The sequence below is a fragment of the Leucopleurus acutus genome (genome assembly GCF_964270905.1).
Source record: "Leucopleurus acutus genome assembly, chromosome: 2".
Taxonomy (NCBI): Eukaryota; Metazoa; Chordata; class Mammalia; order Artiodactyla; family Delphinidae; genus Leucopleurus; species Leucopleurus acutus.
Genome location: NC_139143.1, coordinates 135,540,289 through 135,554,033, shown reverse-complemented (window position 1 = coordinate 135,554,033; position 13,745 = coordinate 135,540,289). Strand labels below are relative to the sequence as shown.

General features: G+C 42.2%; 1 protein-coding gene across 4 annotated transcripts in view; it reads left to right on the top strand.

Annotated features, from left to right (window-relative positions):
• Positions 1–3,138: 3,138 nt before the first annotated feature.
• IL12RB2 (interleukin 12 receptor subunit beta 2) overlaps positions 3,139–13,745 on the top strand; it is a gene marked incomplete at its 3' end in the record, with an annotated part of 68,946 nt that continues 58,339 nt past the window's right edge. For all 4 annotated transcript variants that reach the window (XM_082865635.1, XM_082865634.1, XM_082865633.1 and 1 more), the window contains exons 1-4: positions 3,139–3,328; positions 4,835–5,122; positions 12,014–12,128; positions 13,039–13,223. In XM_082865635.1, coding sequence (XP_082721761.1) covers positions 3,253–3,328; positions 4,835–5,122; positions 12,014–12,128; positions 13,039–13,223 — 664 coding nt within the window. In that variant the 5' untranslated portion in view covers positions 3,139–3,252. The remainder of the gene's footprint in view (positions 3,329–4,834; positions 5,123–12,013; positions 12,129–13,038; positions 13,224–13,745) is intronic.

The following is a 13,745-nucleotide window of genomic DNA, read 5'->3' as shown; positions in this document are numbered from 1 at the left end:
CCCATCTGGGTGTCCAGGATAACCTCCTCCCCTCAAGGTCCCTAACTTTAGTCACATCTCCAAAGTCCCTTTGTCGTGCAACATAATATATTCACAGGTCTGGGGATTAGGGCATGGACATCTTTGGTGGGCCATTATGCTGCCTACCACAGGGACGTTTATAGGGAATTGTCTGTAGCCCCTCCATCCCTCCTTCCCTTCTCTCATTCAATAAAGACATATTGAGTACTCTTTCCCAATGCCAAGTGCTCGCATACGGCAGTGAGCAAGACAGTCAAAGTTCCTGCTCTCATGGTGGCTTAAACTCTAGCACAAAGACAGATGACAAATAAGACAATCAAATAAATAAACAAGATAGTTACAGACTGTATCATGAAGTAAATAAGGTGATGAGTAGAAAGGAGATGGCCAAGACCACTTTGGCTGTGTGGTCAGGGAGGGGCTCTCTGAGGAAGTGACACATGATCTGAGGTCTGAGAGATGTAAGCCAGTCAGCCACTAAGAAGAGCCAGGGGAAGAGGATTCTAGCAGAGGAAATGAAAAGCGCAGAGTCCCCGGAGCAGCAAAGGGCATGTCTTCTTCAAGGAACAGTCTGAAGGCCAGTGTGAATGAAGCAGAGCTGGCAAGGCAAAAACGTAGAGCAAATGATGGTGGCAAGATAGGAGACATGAAGCCATGCAGTGGCTGAGAGACTCATGTATGGTAAGGACTTGGGATTTTTTTTCTAACAGCAATGGGGACCTGTTGATGTTTTTTTTGTTGTTTTTTTTTTTTTGCTGTGCGCGGGCCTCTCACTGTTGTGGCCTCTCCCGTTGCGGAGCACAGGCTCTGGACGCGCAGGCTCAGCAGCCATGGCTCACGGGCCCAGCTGCTCCGCGGCATGTGGGATCTTCCCGGACCAGGGCACGAACCCGTGTCCCCTGCATCAGCAGGTGGACTCAACTACTGCGCCACCAGGGAAGCCCTGTTGACGGGTTTTAAATAGAAGTGATATGAAGCAGGTAACATAATCTGATGTATGTTTTTAAAAGGTAGTCAGCTATGTGAAAATGACTTAGAAAGGGGCAAAGATGGATGGAGAGGCACATTAAGGAGCTACTGCAGTCGTCTAGGGGAGAGAGGACAGTGGTTTGGACTGGGGTGAGGATGGTAGAAATGGAGAGAAGTGGACTGATCTGTGATGTATTCAGGAGATAAAATTGACAGGACTTAGTGATGGTTTGGCTGTGGGGCATGAGAGAGAGGGTGGAATCGAGGATGACGTCTAGGTTTTTGAGCAATTCAGGGGATAATAATATTATTCACGGAGGTAGAAAAGGCTGGAAGGAGAACCAGTTTGGAGAAGGGAGACCAAAAATTCAATTTGAATATGTTAATATTGAGCAGTCTCTTAGATGTCCAAGAAGTGATGCCAAGGAGACATACATATGAGACTAGAGCTCAGAGCAATGTCTGAGTTGAAGATAAGCATCGGAGAGTCTTTAGCATACAGATGGTATCTAAAGCCAGGTGACCAGAGGAGATCCCTCAGGAGAGACTAGAAATAGAGACAAAACTGTCTTGAGTACACTGAGGTCCTCCAAGACTTAACAGTCAGGAGGAGGAGGAAGAGCCACCAGCAAAGACTATTGAAAAGATGCTGATATTATCTGGGGGCTACCCTGAGTGATGATTGGGTTAGAGGCAGAGGAGTCAAAAGAGCAAGTGGGGCTTCCCTGGTGGCGCAGTGGCTGAGAGTCCGCCTGCCGATGCAGGGGACGCGGGTTCGTGCCCTGGTCCAGGAAGATCCCACATGCCGCGGAGCGCCTGGGCCCGTGAGCCATGGCCGCTGAGCCTGCGTGTCCGGAGCCTGTGCTCCGCAACGGGGGAGGCCACAACAGTGAGAGGCCCGTGTACCGTAAAAAAGGAAAGAACAAGTGGACACTTTCTAGAAGCCCACTAGGGCAGGACTGTTGTATCTCTAGCACTTAACACGGTGCCTGGCAGATGAAAGGTAGCCATCACTGTTGAATGAATAATTGAATTTTTCTGAGGCTCTCCAGTACGTTCTGGCCCATTTCTAGGTATGGGAATGCGAGGTGAACATTTGCATTGGCTGGTTGCCAGTGGCCCAACATCACACAGCTTTTCAGCCTGCTTCATGAATTTCTGGCCCACCTTTAATAGAATTTAGGGATTTGCTGAAGTCATTCCTTAAGTTTAAACTTGGAAACAAACAGAAATCACCAGCTTGTGTTTTCCAAATCATTCAAGGTAAAAATACTCAGTAAAATAAATAAATAATGAATTAACAAGCAAACAAACAAAATTGAACTTCTATAGAAAACCCAAACAGCCCCCTAAGAACCCTTGGAATTCTTTTCTTACTGCCAAAGAGATCAATCTTTTACTAAATTCTTGGTGGGGGGGGGGCCGGGGTGTGTGTGGTTATGAGCCACCTTTTTTTAATTATTATTATTATTATTTATTTATTTTTTTTTTTTTGTGGTACGTGGGCCTCTCACCGCTGTGGCCTCTCCCGTTGCGGAGCACAGTCTCCGGATGCGCAGGCTCAGCGGCCATGGCTTACGGGCCTATGAGCCACTTTTTAATCTCCTGTTACTTCCAGAAGCACATAACTAGATCAGAAATTCTCACTACTGGAGCTTCCCTGGTGGTCCAGTGGCTAAGACTTTGCCTTCCAAAGCAGGGGGTGTGGGTTCCATCTCTGGTCAGGGAGCTAAGATCCCACATGCCTTGTGGCCAAAAAACGAAAACATAAAACAGAAGCAATATTGTAACAAATTCAATAAAAGACTTTAAATTTTAAAAATTAAAAGAAAGAAAGAAATTCTCACTACTCTTGGAATTTAATACTACTGCGTTTGACTATGATGATGCAGCCCTGTTTGGAAGAAAAAAGTTTTGTGTGAGACTGAAGCTCAGAAGGTTAAGTAACTTGCCCAATAGTCTCAAAGTATTTAAACCAGTTCTAAAGGACTCCAAAGGCCAGCTCTCTTCCCCCACCCTTTGCTGACCCCAAGAAGCTTAAAGGACATGGGGGTTAGAGGTGGCTAAGATTTTCAGTTTACTAGTTTTAAAGGTAAACTTCATTAAAAAAAAAAAATCTTAACAACGTGAAGAAAATTAAAGGGGCATTTTAAGCCCTCTGAATAGTATTGGTTCTGGTATTTTGTAAATATATTTAACATGAATGAATTTGTCTTCTTTTACAAGGAAAAATACAGAGGTGTATTCCAGAGTTGACTGTCCATGGTACATACAGTTAACGGGTGCCCATTGGCACTTATTTTTATCAGCGTGTGGCTGTTAGTTAAAGCAAAAATAGGTAAGATATTTCTGTAATCTAACCTGTGGAGGGATTTTTGGTTTAAATTCTCAGTTATAGATGAAATATGCATTTGTGGTAAATGTTCTGGTAGTTGGTCTTTTGTAGTCAATCTTCTGTCAAGTTTAAGTGGATAAGTCTGGTTCTATGTCTGTTACTAATATGTATTTTATTTCATTAATACTAATGATTAAGAGTCCAATGATATCTTTTCCTCTTAACAAAATGACTAGGTATCAAGCTAGGCATCATGAATGAATGTTTTACATTATAGTGCGTTTTAACAGAGGGTATTCATGGATGGATTCAGCTCTGCTAAAAAAGTAATGGCTGGCATTTTCTTTGCTGTTTTTATTGGCATCTTATTTTTTACTTTCTGGCCCCTTAGGATCAAAGAAACAGAAAACAAAAATATAAGTAAGATAAGAGAGAGAAAGAGACTTAGTTCTGAAAATAAAAATGGAAACTTTTCAGAATTCAGTATGTCCTTTATTTGATTTGAATAACTTTTTTACCAATTTGTTTATGGTCGTTGATCCAAGCAATCTGATAATTACCAAAAAAGGCTTTCAGTGGAGGCTTTATATCACATCTAAAAATTCAAGGTGAGTCTATAATTCTGAGGTTTTTTTTCTTTTTTTCATCAGCAGTAGTGAGTACTACCCAAAACTGCTAATTTCTGATTAGTTGTCGTATCTAAATATACAAAACCTCCTGGAGAGTAAGAATGACCTCTCTTTAAGAGTTTATTGTGGGACCTGGCATATAGAAAATAATATGGAGAACTCTTTTTAAAAGAAGAATACATTCATGTGATTTCGTATTAGCTGTATTGGGCAATGCTTCATCCTACCTAGGGTCTTACATCTCGAAGGAATACCATGGTAAGACTTGATTTCCATCCTTGATGCAAACTACACATACAGAGCCCTTAAATATTTTCTCTTTGTTATAAAATAATAGATTACACATACTTTATACCTCTAATATAGCAAGAGAGGGAATTATTCCCAAATCTGCCCTTTAACATTTGTAATAGCCTTTTAAACATTTCTAATAGCTTGTTCATCATTTTGGTATGAGTATTGAAGTAAGTGTTATAAATCATAAGTGGGGATGGAAACAAATGTGATTTATTCTGGGAAGTAATTTTTAGTAGTCTGGTGAATAATTTGCATATAAGAGAGATTGGTTTTTCCTAGAACTGTGCTCCTGACTGTTCTTCCAACCCTATTTTCTCACCACTTTCCTATTTATAGTTCTGGTTATAGTATTACTGTTTTGAGAAGGATGTACATTTTAATTCAAATACAGTTAGCCTTCAATATGTTTGCCTTCTCTCCTCATTGTGCTTCACCAATACAGCCAGAGCAATGTAGCTTATGTATATTTCCATCATTTGACAGGGTTAGTTTTATCCAGCTTCGGGGAATTACACAAACCCTCCATCTTGCAATGGGTTTCTTATATGCCATCTCATGTCTTTTGCATTTGTGTCTATTGCAGATGTGTGCAAGAGAGGGGATGTGACTGTGCAGCCTTCCCATGTAATTTCACTTGGGTCAGCTGTCAACATTTCGTGCTCTTTGAAGACCAAACAAGGCTGCTTGCAATTCTCCAGTTTTAACAAGTTAATCCTCTACAAGTTTGACAGAAGAATCTATTTTCAGCATGGTCATTCCCTCAGCTCGCAAGTCACAGGTCTTCCCCTGGGTACAACCCTGTTTGTCTGCAAACTGGCCTGTAGCAGTAATGACGAGATTCGAATATGTGGGGCAGAGATCTCCGTTGGTGGTGAGCATTCCATCCTGAATTCCTAAAAATTGGTGATCGTCTTGTATTTGTCATGATTAAGCAGAAATCCAAGTAGAAGACAGTGTTCTTTCTTCTTCCACCACAAGGATATATTTAATCTTTTTTTAAATATAAATTTATTTATTTATGGCTGCATTGGGTCTTTGTTGCTGCACGCAGGCTTTCTCTAGTTGTAGCGAGTGGGGGCTACTCTTCGTTGCAATGTGCGGGCTTCTCATTGCGGTGGCTACTCTTGTTGTGGAGCACAGGCTCTAGGCACGTGGGCTTCAGTAATTGTGGCACATGGGCTCAGTAGTTGTGGCACACGGGCTTAGTTGCTCCGCGGCATGTGGGATCTTCCCGGACCAGGGCTCGAACCTGTGTCCCCTGCATTGGCAGGCAGATTCTTAACCACTGCGCCACCAGGGAAGTCCTGGATACATTTAATCTTGATAGTAACATGAGCACCTCAATGTAAGAAGTCCAGAACTCAAATAGAACTGGGATCACATTTAGTAAGTCTCCTCTTCCTTCTCTTCTCTCTTTTCCACCCCTCTCCTCCCCTCTCTCTTTCACTCCTCTTTTTGGCCATTAAGACCATTTACCTATTGCCCGTGGGCTCCAATGGCAGGAAAATGGCTCTCCACATCTGAGTCTTCATTCCTTCTTACTTATGAGAATTGTTCAAAGCCACTGCCCCCTAAAAAGAAGAGAGATGTCTCTTTTGACTTATGCAGCCCAGGCTGATACCCAAGGCTGAGCACTTTTCCTCTCTCTGACTTAATGCATCATCCATCCACCTCACTCCTGACCACTGGTTATCAGACTTAGCAGAAGTTGAGAGAACTATCGTCATACTTAGTATCTTTTCCTGGGTTTTCTAGAAAACTGCCTGAGACAAAACTGACGTGCTAAGACTTCATGGGGGGAGGGGAGTTGTACAGTTCTAGAGAAGCAAGAGTGAGGGAATGAACTAGGAAAGGAGCAGAGCAAACACGAGGTGGTTAAGTGACTGAGCTGGCCTTGGCATCAACAGAAGATACAGCTGGTTTCTTGGTCAGTAGCGACATCCCCAGAAAGAACATATAGAAATAGAGTGACACGTGAAAGAGTTAACAGTCTGCCATCGGTCAGAGTTCACCCACAGAGCACCAACTCCCCCGCACTGCTTGCTTGCACTGTGTGTGGGCTCCTCCACGCAGCCGTGGGGAGAAAGAACTAAGATGTCAGAGTTGGCGTCTGCAGCCTGAGCCACAGTGCACAGGGTGAGCCAACAGCACACCTTCCTGCAGCCTGCAGCCTGCAGCCTTAAAGGCCCAGCCCAGCGAGCCAGTGAGCATACATAGGCCCTGAGCGATCCCACGGCACTCTGTGCCTCTGTGGATCCAGGGAAGCTCCGAAGGGGCAGGTGAGAGGCATAAGAAGAGTGGGAGGAATTGCTGCAGTAGGCTGACTGACCAAGATGCGAGGACAGGGTCCCTCTCCTAAAGAGAGTGACATAGAGCTCAGTGAGACTCTTCAGGATGGAAAGAGTCTCTTTCCCTCTTCTAGGGAAGAGGCTTCCATCCTCTTCTCTGTGACCTATAAGAAGGTGGTTGGTACCAGGCGGTCTTCCTGGAGGTCAGCCACAAGCATTGAGCAGAACACCAAGCAAACGTCTAAGCAAATCATTTGTGGGCACGGAGGCATAAACTAGGTCCTGTACTCCTCTTCCAGATCAGGGGCTCCTGTTCACACCACTTATGGGTCACGTACTCTCAGCTCTGATAGCCTGTGGTGTAGTAAAAGGTACCTGGGCTTTGAATCTCAACACTGCCACTAGCAGTGGACTCTTAGACAATTTCAATTCTCTGAGTCTCAGTTTCTCCATCTGTGTGATGAAGATACTAACACCTACCTCATAAGATGGTTGTAGTGATTAGATGACACCTTGTATGCAAAGTGCTTAACCTAGTACCGGTCACATAGGAGGCACTTAAGTGATGAGCGCTAGGGTTGCAGTTCCATCAGTTTTACTCTTTTCTTCATGTGTGCAGCATGCTGAGCGCTGAGCCTGTTTCTCTTGAAAGGAAGTATAAGCATTGGTTATAGACAAAATGAAATTTTTTTCTTAAAAACACCATTAGTCCTCACCTCCCTTGTCCTCAGAACACCTGAATATTTCATCCAGGTAATTCACAATCTTACAGACCATCATACCATATTGGTATCAGACATTCTCAGCCCTGTGATGTCAGTTCCAGGTGTCCACAGTGCTGCAGGTGTTTTCTTCTTATTTAGGGGGCTAACAATGGCCTTGAAAGTCAGTATCTTTGCAGATGTCCTTAAGCCATTCCATTCCATTTCCTATCTTTGCTTAGGTGCATGAGAGTGATGTAACCCCTTTTCATTTGTTTACTTTTTTTTTTTTTTTTTTTTGCGGTACGCGGGCCTCTCACTGTTGTGGCCTCTCCCGTCGTGGAGCACAGGCTCCGGACGCGCAGGCCCAGCGGCCATGGCTCACGGGCCCAGCCGCTCCGCGGCATATGGGATCTTCCCAGACCGGGGCACGAACCCGCGTCCCCTGCATCAGCAGGCGGACTCGCAACCACTGTGCCACCAGGGAAGCCCTCATTTGTTTACTTTTCCATCCAGAGGTTGTGGATACATCTGTGACAGTTTGCAGCATCAGGAGATCTAGGGAGATAGTGAGGGGTATCTGCCCAGTGCAGCTCAGTTGGGTGACACTGCTGGCATGTTGCTTGTGCAGCATACTCAGGTGGTAACCACACTATCAAATGGCTGCTCTTTGAACAAGTTTAGCACCTTTGAGGTGAAGAACTGACTGGAAGCAACACCTTTTTCTGAGTATGGCTAGTCATTCCAAGAAAAGACACAATGAATGTTGGTTTCACCCAGTGTAGTAAGCTTAAACCTATCTAGTGAGGGAGTGAGCAGCCCATTTTCTTTTTTGTGATAAGCAGTAGCCCATAGTGCCATTGCATACTCTGAGTGGGCCTGTCATAAAGTTGACTGGTTCTTCAGAACTGGGAATGGGTAAATGGCCTTTAAGCCTTCTCTTTCTGGCCCCTTCCTGGGCTTGTGCTGCTCTGCTGCCTGGAGCTCATCCAAATTGTGCAGTAACTAAACAACCAGTGCTCTACCTAACCTCAGAGGATTGGGCCACAAACTATTTGGACAATCAAGGAAATAAATGAAAGACAATGGATCCTTGCTTAGTTGTTTTCAATATATGTTTAGCTGTTGATATTTCTGAAAGCTGTTTTTCTAAGACCTTTTATTTCACCTAGTAAATAGGGCTTTTAAAAATAATAAGCATAATACGCATAACAATTCATTACATGGTAAACCATTTTAATTTTCAGAGACTTTGATTTCTGACCTTTCCTTAGCATCGGCTATTATATATTTGTATTGAAGAGAATCACATCTGGTTTCTCCTGGGACAGACAGTCTCTGCCCAAACTAAGTCCTGGGCTGAAGTAGACACCTTGATTTCATGGTCCAGGGAACTCACACCGAGAAAGTTGACTTGATTTGTGGGTAAGAGCTGTGGTCTTTAAAATGAGATGCTCTGCAAACTTTTAGGAGTAAAGGTGAGGGTGAGTAACTTTTTCATTAAGCAAAAGTGCCAGGTACTTTATCTCATTTGGTCATCAAACGACTGTATGAAGCGTTAGGGTAATGATGCTGGTTTGAACACATGCATTTACTTTCATTCCTTGTGAAATAAAGCCAAGATGCAGTAAAAAAAAAAAAAGTTTTCTAGAGGCACAAACCCTAAAGGACAAAAGGAATGGGAGGGGAGACACAGCAACAAAGTTTTGGAAGCTGGAAAACAGGTGGGCCAGTGATAATTGGCTTAGCCTACAGCTGGCAGTGAGAAACTTCAAGATGCAACCTGATTTAATGCAGAAGCTCCCACCCCAGACAGACAGAAATTGGTGATACCATATACTGCTGGGAGTGAGGGTAGCAGTGGGGATAAAAATGGGAGATTTTAATTGAAAAATCTATTTAAAAAACAGATTCTCAGATTCCCTTCCCAATTTCATGTATCCAGTTACTTGCTGCTTTTCTACACTGGCATAGCCCTGGAGGCCTGGTATCAGAGGGCCACTGAGCTAGTTTCAGCCCATTCAGTTGAGATTGATGGTACGCACTGAAAAACAGAAGGATGAAAAGGACATTGGCATATAGCTCCCTTCAGACCTGTACCCTCCTCCTGGCAGATTAGAAAATCCTTTTCTGGAAATCAGACCAGGCTAAGAGGAAATATCTAAAATTATTTGCAATAGAGGTTCCTAAGAAACCCTTGTCAGATCACCCTGGAGTGAAACCCAGAGTCAACAAGTGTCCCTCAACTGACATACCCACAGAGCTCCAATCTATAATGTAGTGTTCCCCCTCCTATATATGAATAAAAATACAAGGATCCAGGAATTCCCTGGTGGCCCAGTGGTTAGGACTCAGCGCTTTCACTGCCAAGGGCCTGGGTTCAATCCCTGGTTGGCGAACTAAGATCCCACAAGCCACACAGGGTGGCCAAAAATAAAAAAAAAATAAAAAAAAAAACAAGGATCTGAGGAAAATGCCTAACATGGAGAACAGAAACTGAAACAAACATGTGGAACAAAGCATAGAAGCAAAGTGGAAGAAACAGATGTATTCAGGGAGAAGAAATGTTAAGAAACAAAATCTATCCTTGATACACTGAGGAATTAAGAGCAAATATTGCATGTAGAACAAAAATAGGATGCTATAAAAAGGAAATATTCAGAGAATAAAAAACATCCCCCCCCAAAAAAAATAAGTGGAAATGAAAAACTCAATAGGAGGGAAGAAATGTAAACTGAGGAGTTTTTTTCCTCATATTAGAGCAAAAGGATCAAGAGTTTTAAAATATAGGAGATAAAATACAAAATTAGAGAAGAAGGTCCAACCTATGAAACTAGGGATTTTTAGAAAGAAAAAAACAGATAAAAATTATCAGAGAAATAATTCAAAAATGTTTCCCAACATAAAAACTAAAAGTTCCCAGAAGTTATGATCTCTTTGAGAATCCATAAGAATGAAAGAAAAGAGACCCCATTAAGCACAGTCTATACTCAGCCAAAGTATCAGTCAAGTGTGAGGGTAGAATAATGACGTTTTTAGCCATGTTCAAAATGTTTCCTCTCCTGCAACCTTTCCCAGGGAACTACTGGAGGATATACTCCACCAGCACAAGTAATTAAATCAAGAAAGAAGAAAGCATTGGATCTAAGAAACAGAAGATCCAACACAGGGGAAAAAAAAAAGAGAAGGAATTTCCAGGACACTGAGGTCTGGCAGTTCCAGAAAGATAGCTGTGTACAGGCACAGAGGCAAACCCATCTCACTGGAAAGTTCACAAGGCTCCCGGAAACTGGTCTCCAAGCAGATGAAACAAATAGAATTCTCAGTGCTTCTGAGTATGTTGAACAGTGATTCAGATAATTGACTTGAAAGTTTAGAATTATATTAATAATAAGGAAACTAAACAAATGGAAAAACAAGAAAATGACTACCTCCAAGATAAACAAGGTGTTGTACATAAAATGAAAAGTTAACATAGTATTAGTCATAAGCGGTTGTATATACAGATATATAAATGTATACATCTATATATGTATATCTATATATACACATATGAGTCTATTATCCTAGGAAAAGAAAGAGTTTATTATTCCATTAAACAAACCTCTATGAGCTACATATTGTTCTACTCACTTTATAGATGAAGAAACTGAAGCTCTGAGAAGCTCATCTGGGCAAGATCACACAGTGGGTACTTACTGTCCCCAGATCTATGGTGTGTGCTAAGGACAAAAAAAGCTTTTATTCCATCAATTACAGCTTTCTTTTTTTCTGAGCAGACAATGTCTAGGGCTTCGGTGGTACCCTTGTTTTATCTCACCCAAAGGAAGCCTCTGTCTACATCTGAGTCTCAGTATTAGGGTAGAATGAGATGACCCAGTGACAGAGTATTCTCTCTTATCTCCATTAAATCTGAGAAACTCCTAGCTTTGAGTTCTGTCTTTGACTATAAAATGGCTTCATTTAAAAATACACACCTTAAAAAAAAAAAAATACACACCTTATGATAGAAGGGACCATGCCTGCCTTGTTCACCTTTGCATTTCCACAGCTAACACTGCCTAGCCCATGGAAGGTTCTCAATGTCTGTGTACATAAAGAATTAATTTATACATGTTCATTAAGTCCTCCAAGTGATGCTGCAGAAATTAGATTTAGGTGGTACAGCCCAGGAAGGCATGACTAAGGGCCAGTGGGTAAAAGTGCCTTGGCAACAAATCTCAGGTCAATGGAGAAAGAAAGCCCCTCAGTTTTAAACGTTTCTAATATTTGAATGGGCTTCATTCTAAAAAAGTAAACTCATCATCAACCGGGGTAATGGAGCTAGCAATGGACGTTCACCTGTCAGGGAGAAGAGTAAAATACGGTGGTGAAAGGCTTGGATTCAAGTCAGCCACTCCTGGGCTGGAGACCTGATTCTGCCACTTCATCGTTTTGTAATCTTGGGCAAGATACTTCATCTCTAAGTCTTAGGTACTTGATGTAGCTGCTATGATTTCCAATTGAGAAAAACCACACATAAAACACTGAGCATAGGACTTGGCATATAATAATTGTTTGATCCATATTCACTATTATTGCCATGGTTATTAGAAGAAATTCATGCCTAGGAGGCAAATTTGAACTTCATGGGATCTGAAATAGCTCCCAGCTCCTCTGGGTATAGGAGACATAGGGGAAGTATTGTTATCTTGTTGGCAAATAATAACAATGTAATTGAAGTATCACCTGTGTGCTATTTAAAATAGGTGGTTTTGTTATTTATTTTTAAAGTTGTTCCAGAACAGCCTCAAAACTTATCTTGTATACAGAAGGGAGAACGTGGGACCGTGAGATGCACCTGGGATAGAGGACAAGACACCCACCTGTATACTGCCTATACTTTACAGTGAGTGAGACTGTATTTTCGCAGCTTTTTTGGTAGGTCTTCTCTTAGATGACATTTAGAAGTACCGAACAGTTCTAGTTTTACCAGAGAGAAGAAGCAATAAACACCTCTAGATAATTAGATACTTTAAAAAAAATTCTAGTGTTCATCAAGTAAAACTGGTTTATTCATCTAAAGTGTGACTAACTCAGAGTTCTCTTCAGGGCCTCCAAGGCCCACGTTGTAGTTGTTCTTCCCTGCTCTATAGGATTAAACTGGCTGCATTATATCCCTTTCCTTTTCTGCAGTTGTGGACTCTTAGGGTCATGGTATAGACTCTTAGAGTCTATAAATAGACTCTTTTTTGTGGTAGCATTCCATTTGCCTTGGAGGAGTTTCTTTTTAAAGCACCTTTGCCTGACCTGAGAGTTCACAAAAAGAGAGAGTCTGGGAGATTCTTTTCCTTGGAGTTGATTCTGTAATCCTCTCCAAAGATCCCGCTGGTAGCACTATGCCTAAGTGAGTAGGAGATAAGGAAAAGGCAGTGGGGCTCATGGTTCTGGTCTGTACCAGCATCTGGCATTTCTGTGCAGTAAATGCCAAGGTGGCCATGGATCCTTTGGATGATTGGATCTGTCCTAAGGAGATAAGATGTCAGCCAGGGTTTTGGGAATTCAGACAGTGTAGAGATGGTTACTCACCCATACGAATGTCAAAAAGTCTCAGTCCTACCAAAAAAAAAAAGAGAGGGGTGAAGTATGGTCCTATTTATGACCACAGAATACAAATATTCCCATTGTGTATCCCCTAGTAGTAAAACTCACCTTAAAAATGTGAGGAATTTTAAATATATGAACATTTTGTTCCTTTGTGCTAAGAAGGCAACAGCACATAAAGTATCTTGCTAAACACAATCGTCTTTCATTTACAGGTTAAAGGGACCAAAAAATTTAACCTTGCAGAAGCAATGTAATGATCACTATTGTGATCATTTGGACCTTGGAATTAACCTAACCCCTGAATCACCTGAATCTAGTTACACAGCCAAGGTTACTGCTATCAACAGTCTTGGGAGTGCTTCTTCATTCCCATCCTCATTCACATTGTTGGACATAGGTATGTATTATTTCACTTTTTCTAAGTGTCGATCTTTAGCACGTGAATATTATTTTTTAAATCACTTGAATGTTCTATGTGTGATTGTTTCAAAAGGGACAGTGGTTCATGGAAAGTGGCCAGTAGGCATAGGCAAAGGATAGATGTTTCTTTGATGCAAGCAAAAGGATGTATGTCTCTAGAGCTATAGAGAGATGTTCAAAATGGGATATTGAACATTATTCTCTCTGTTGGAGAAATAAGAGCCCCCTGGCCTCAAATCCCATGAAGGCACTGGCTGCCAGTGATACCATCTGACTGAGGCAAGGGTCATGTGAGGTTATTCAAGTGTCTTTTCACCCCCATGGCTACTCCATTGTTCTGAGATAGGCTGCATGTTGGCCTGCAGGGCTAGAGCAGCCAGGTGCCACCTATAAAGAAAGTGTATCATTGTACCAATCCATCTTCCTCAGAGAATACCTACCTCCACCCCTCTCATCAGCTTGGGAGCTAGAGTGAGCCAGTCCCAGCACATTTCTGAGC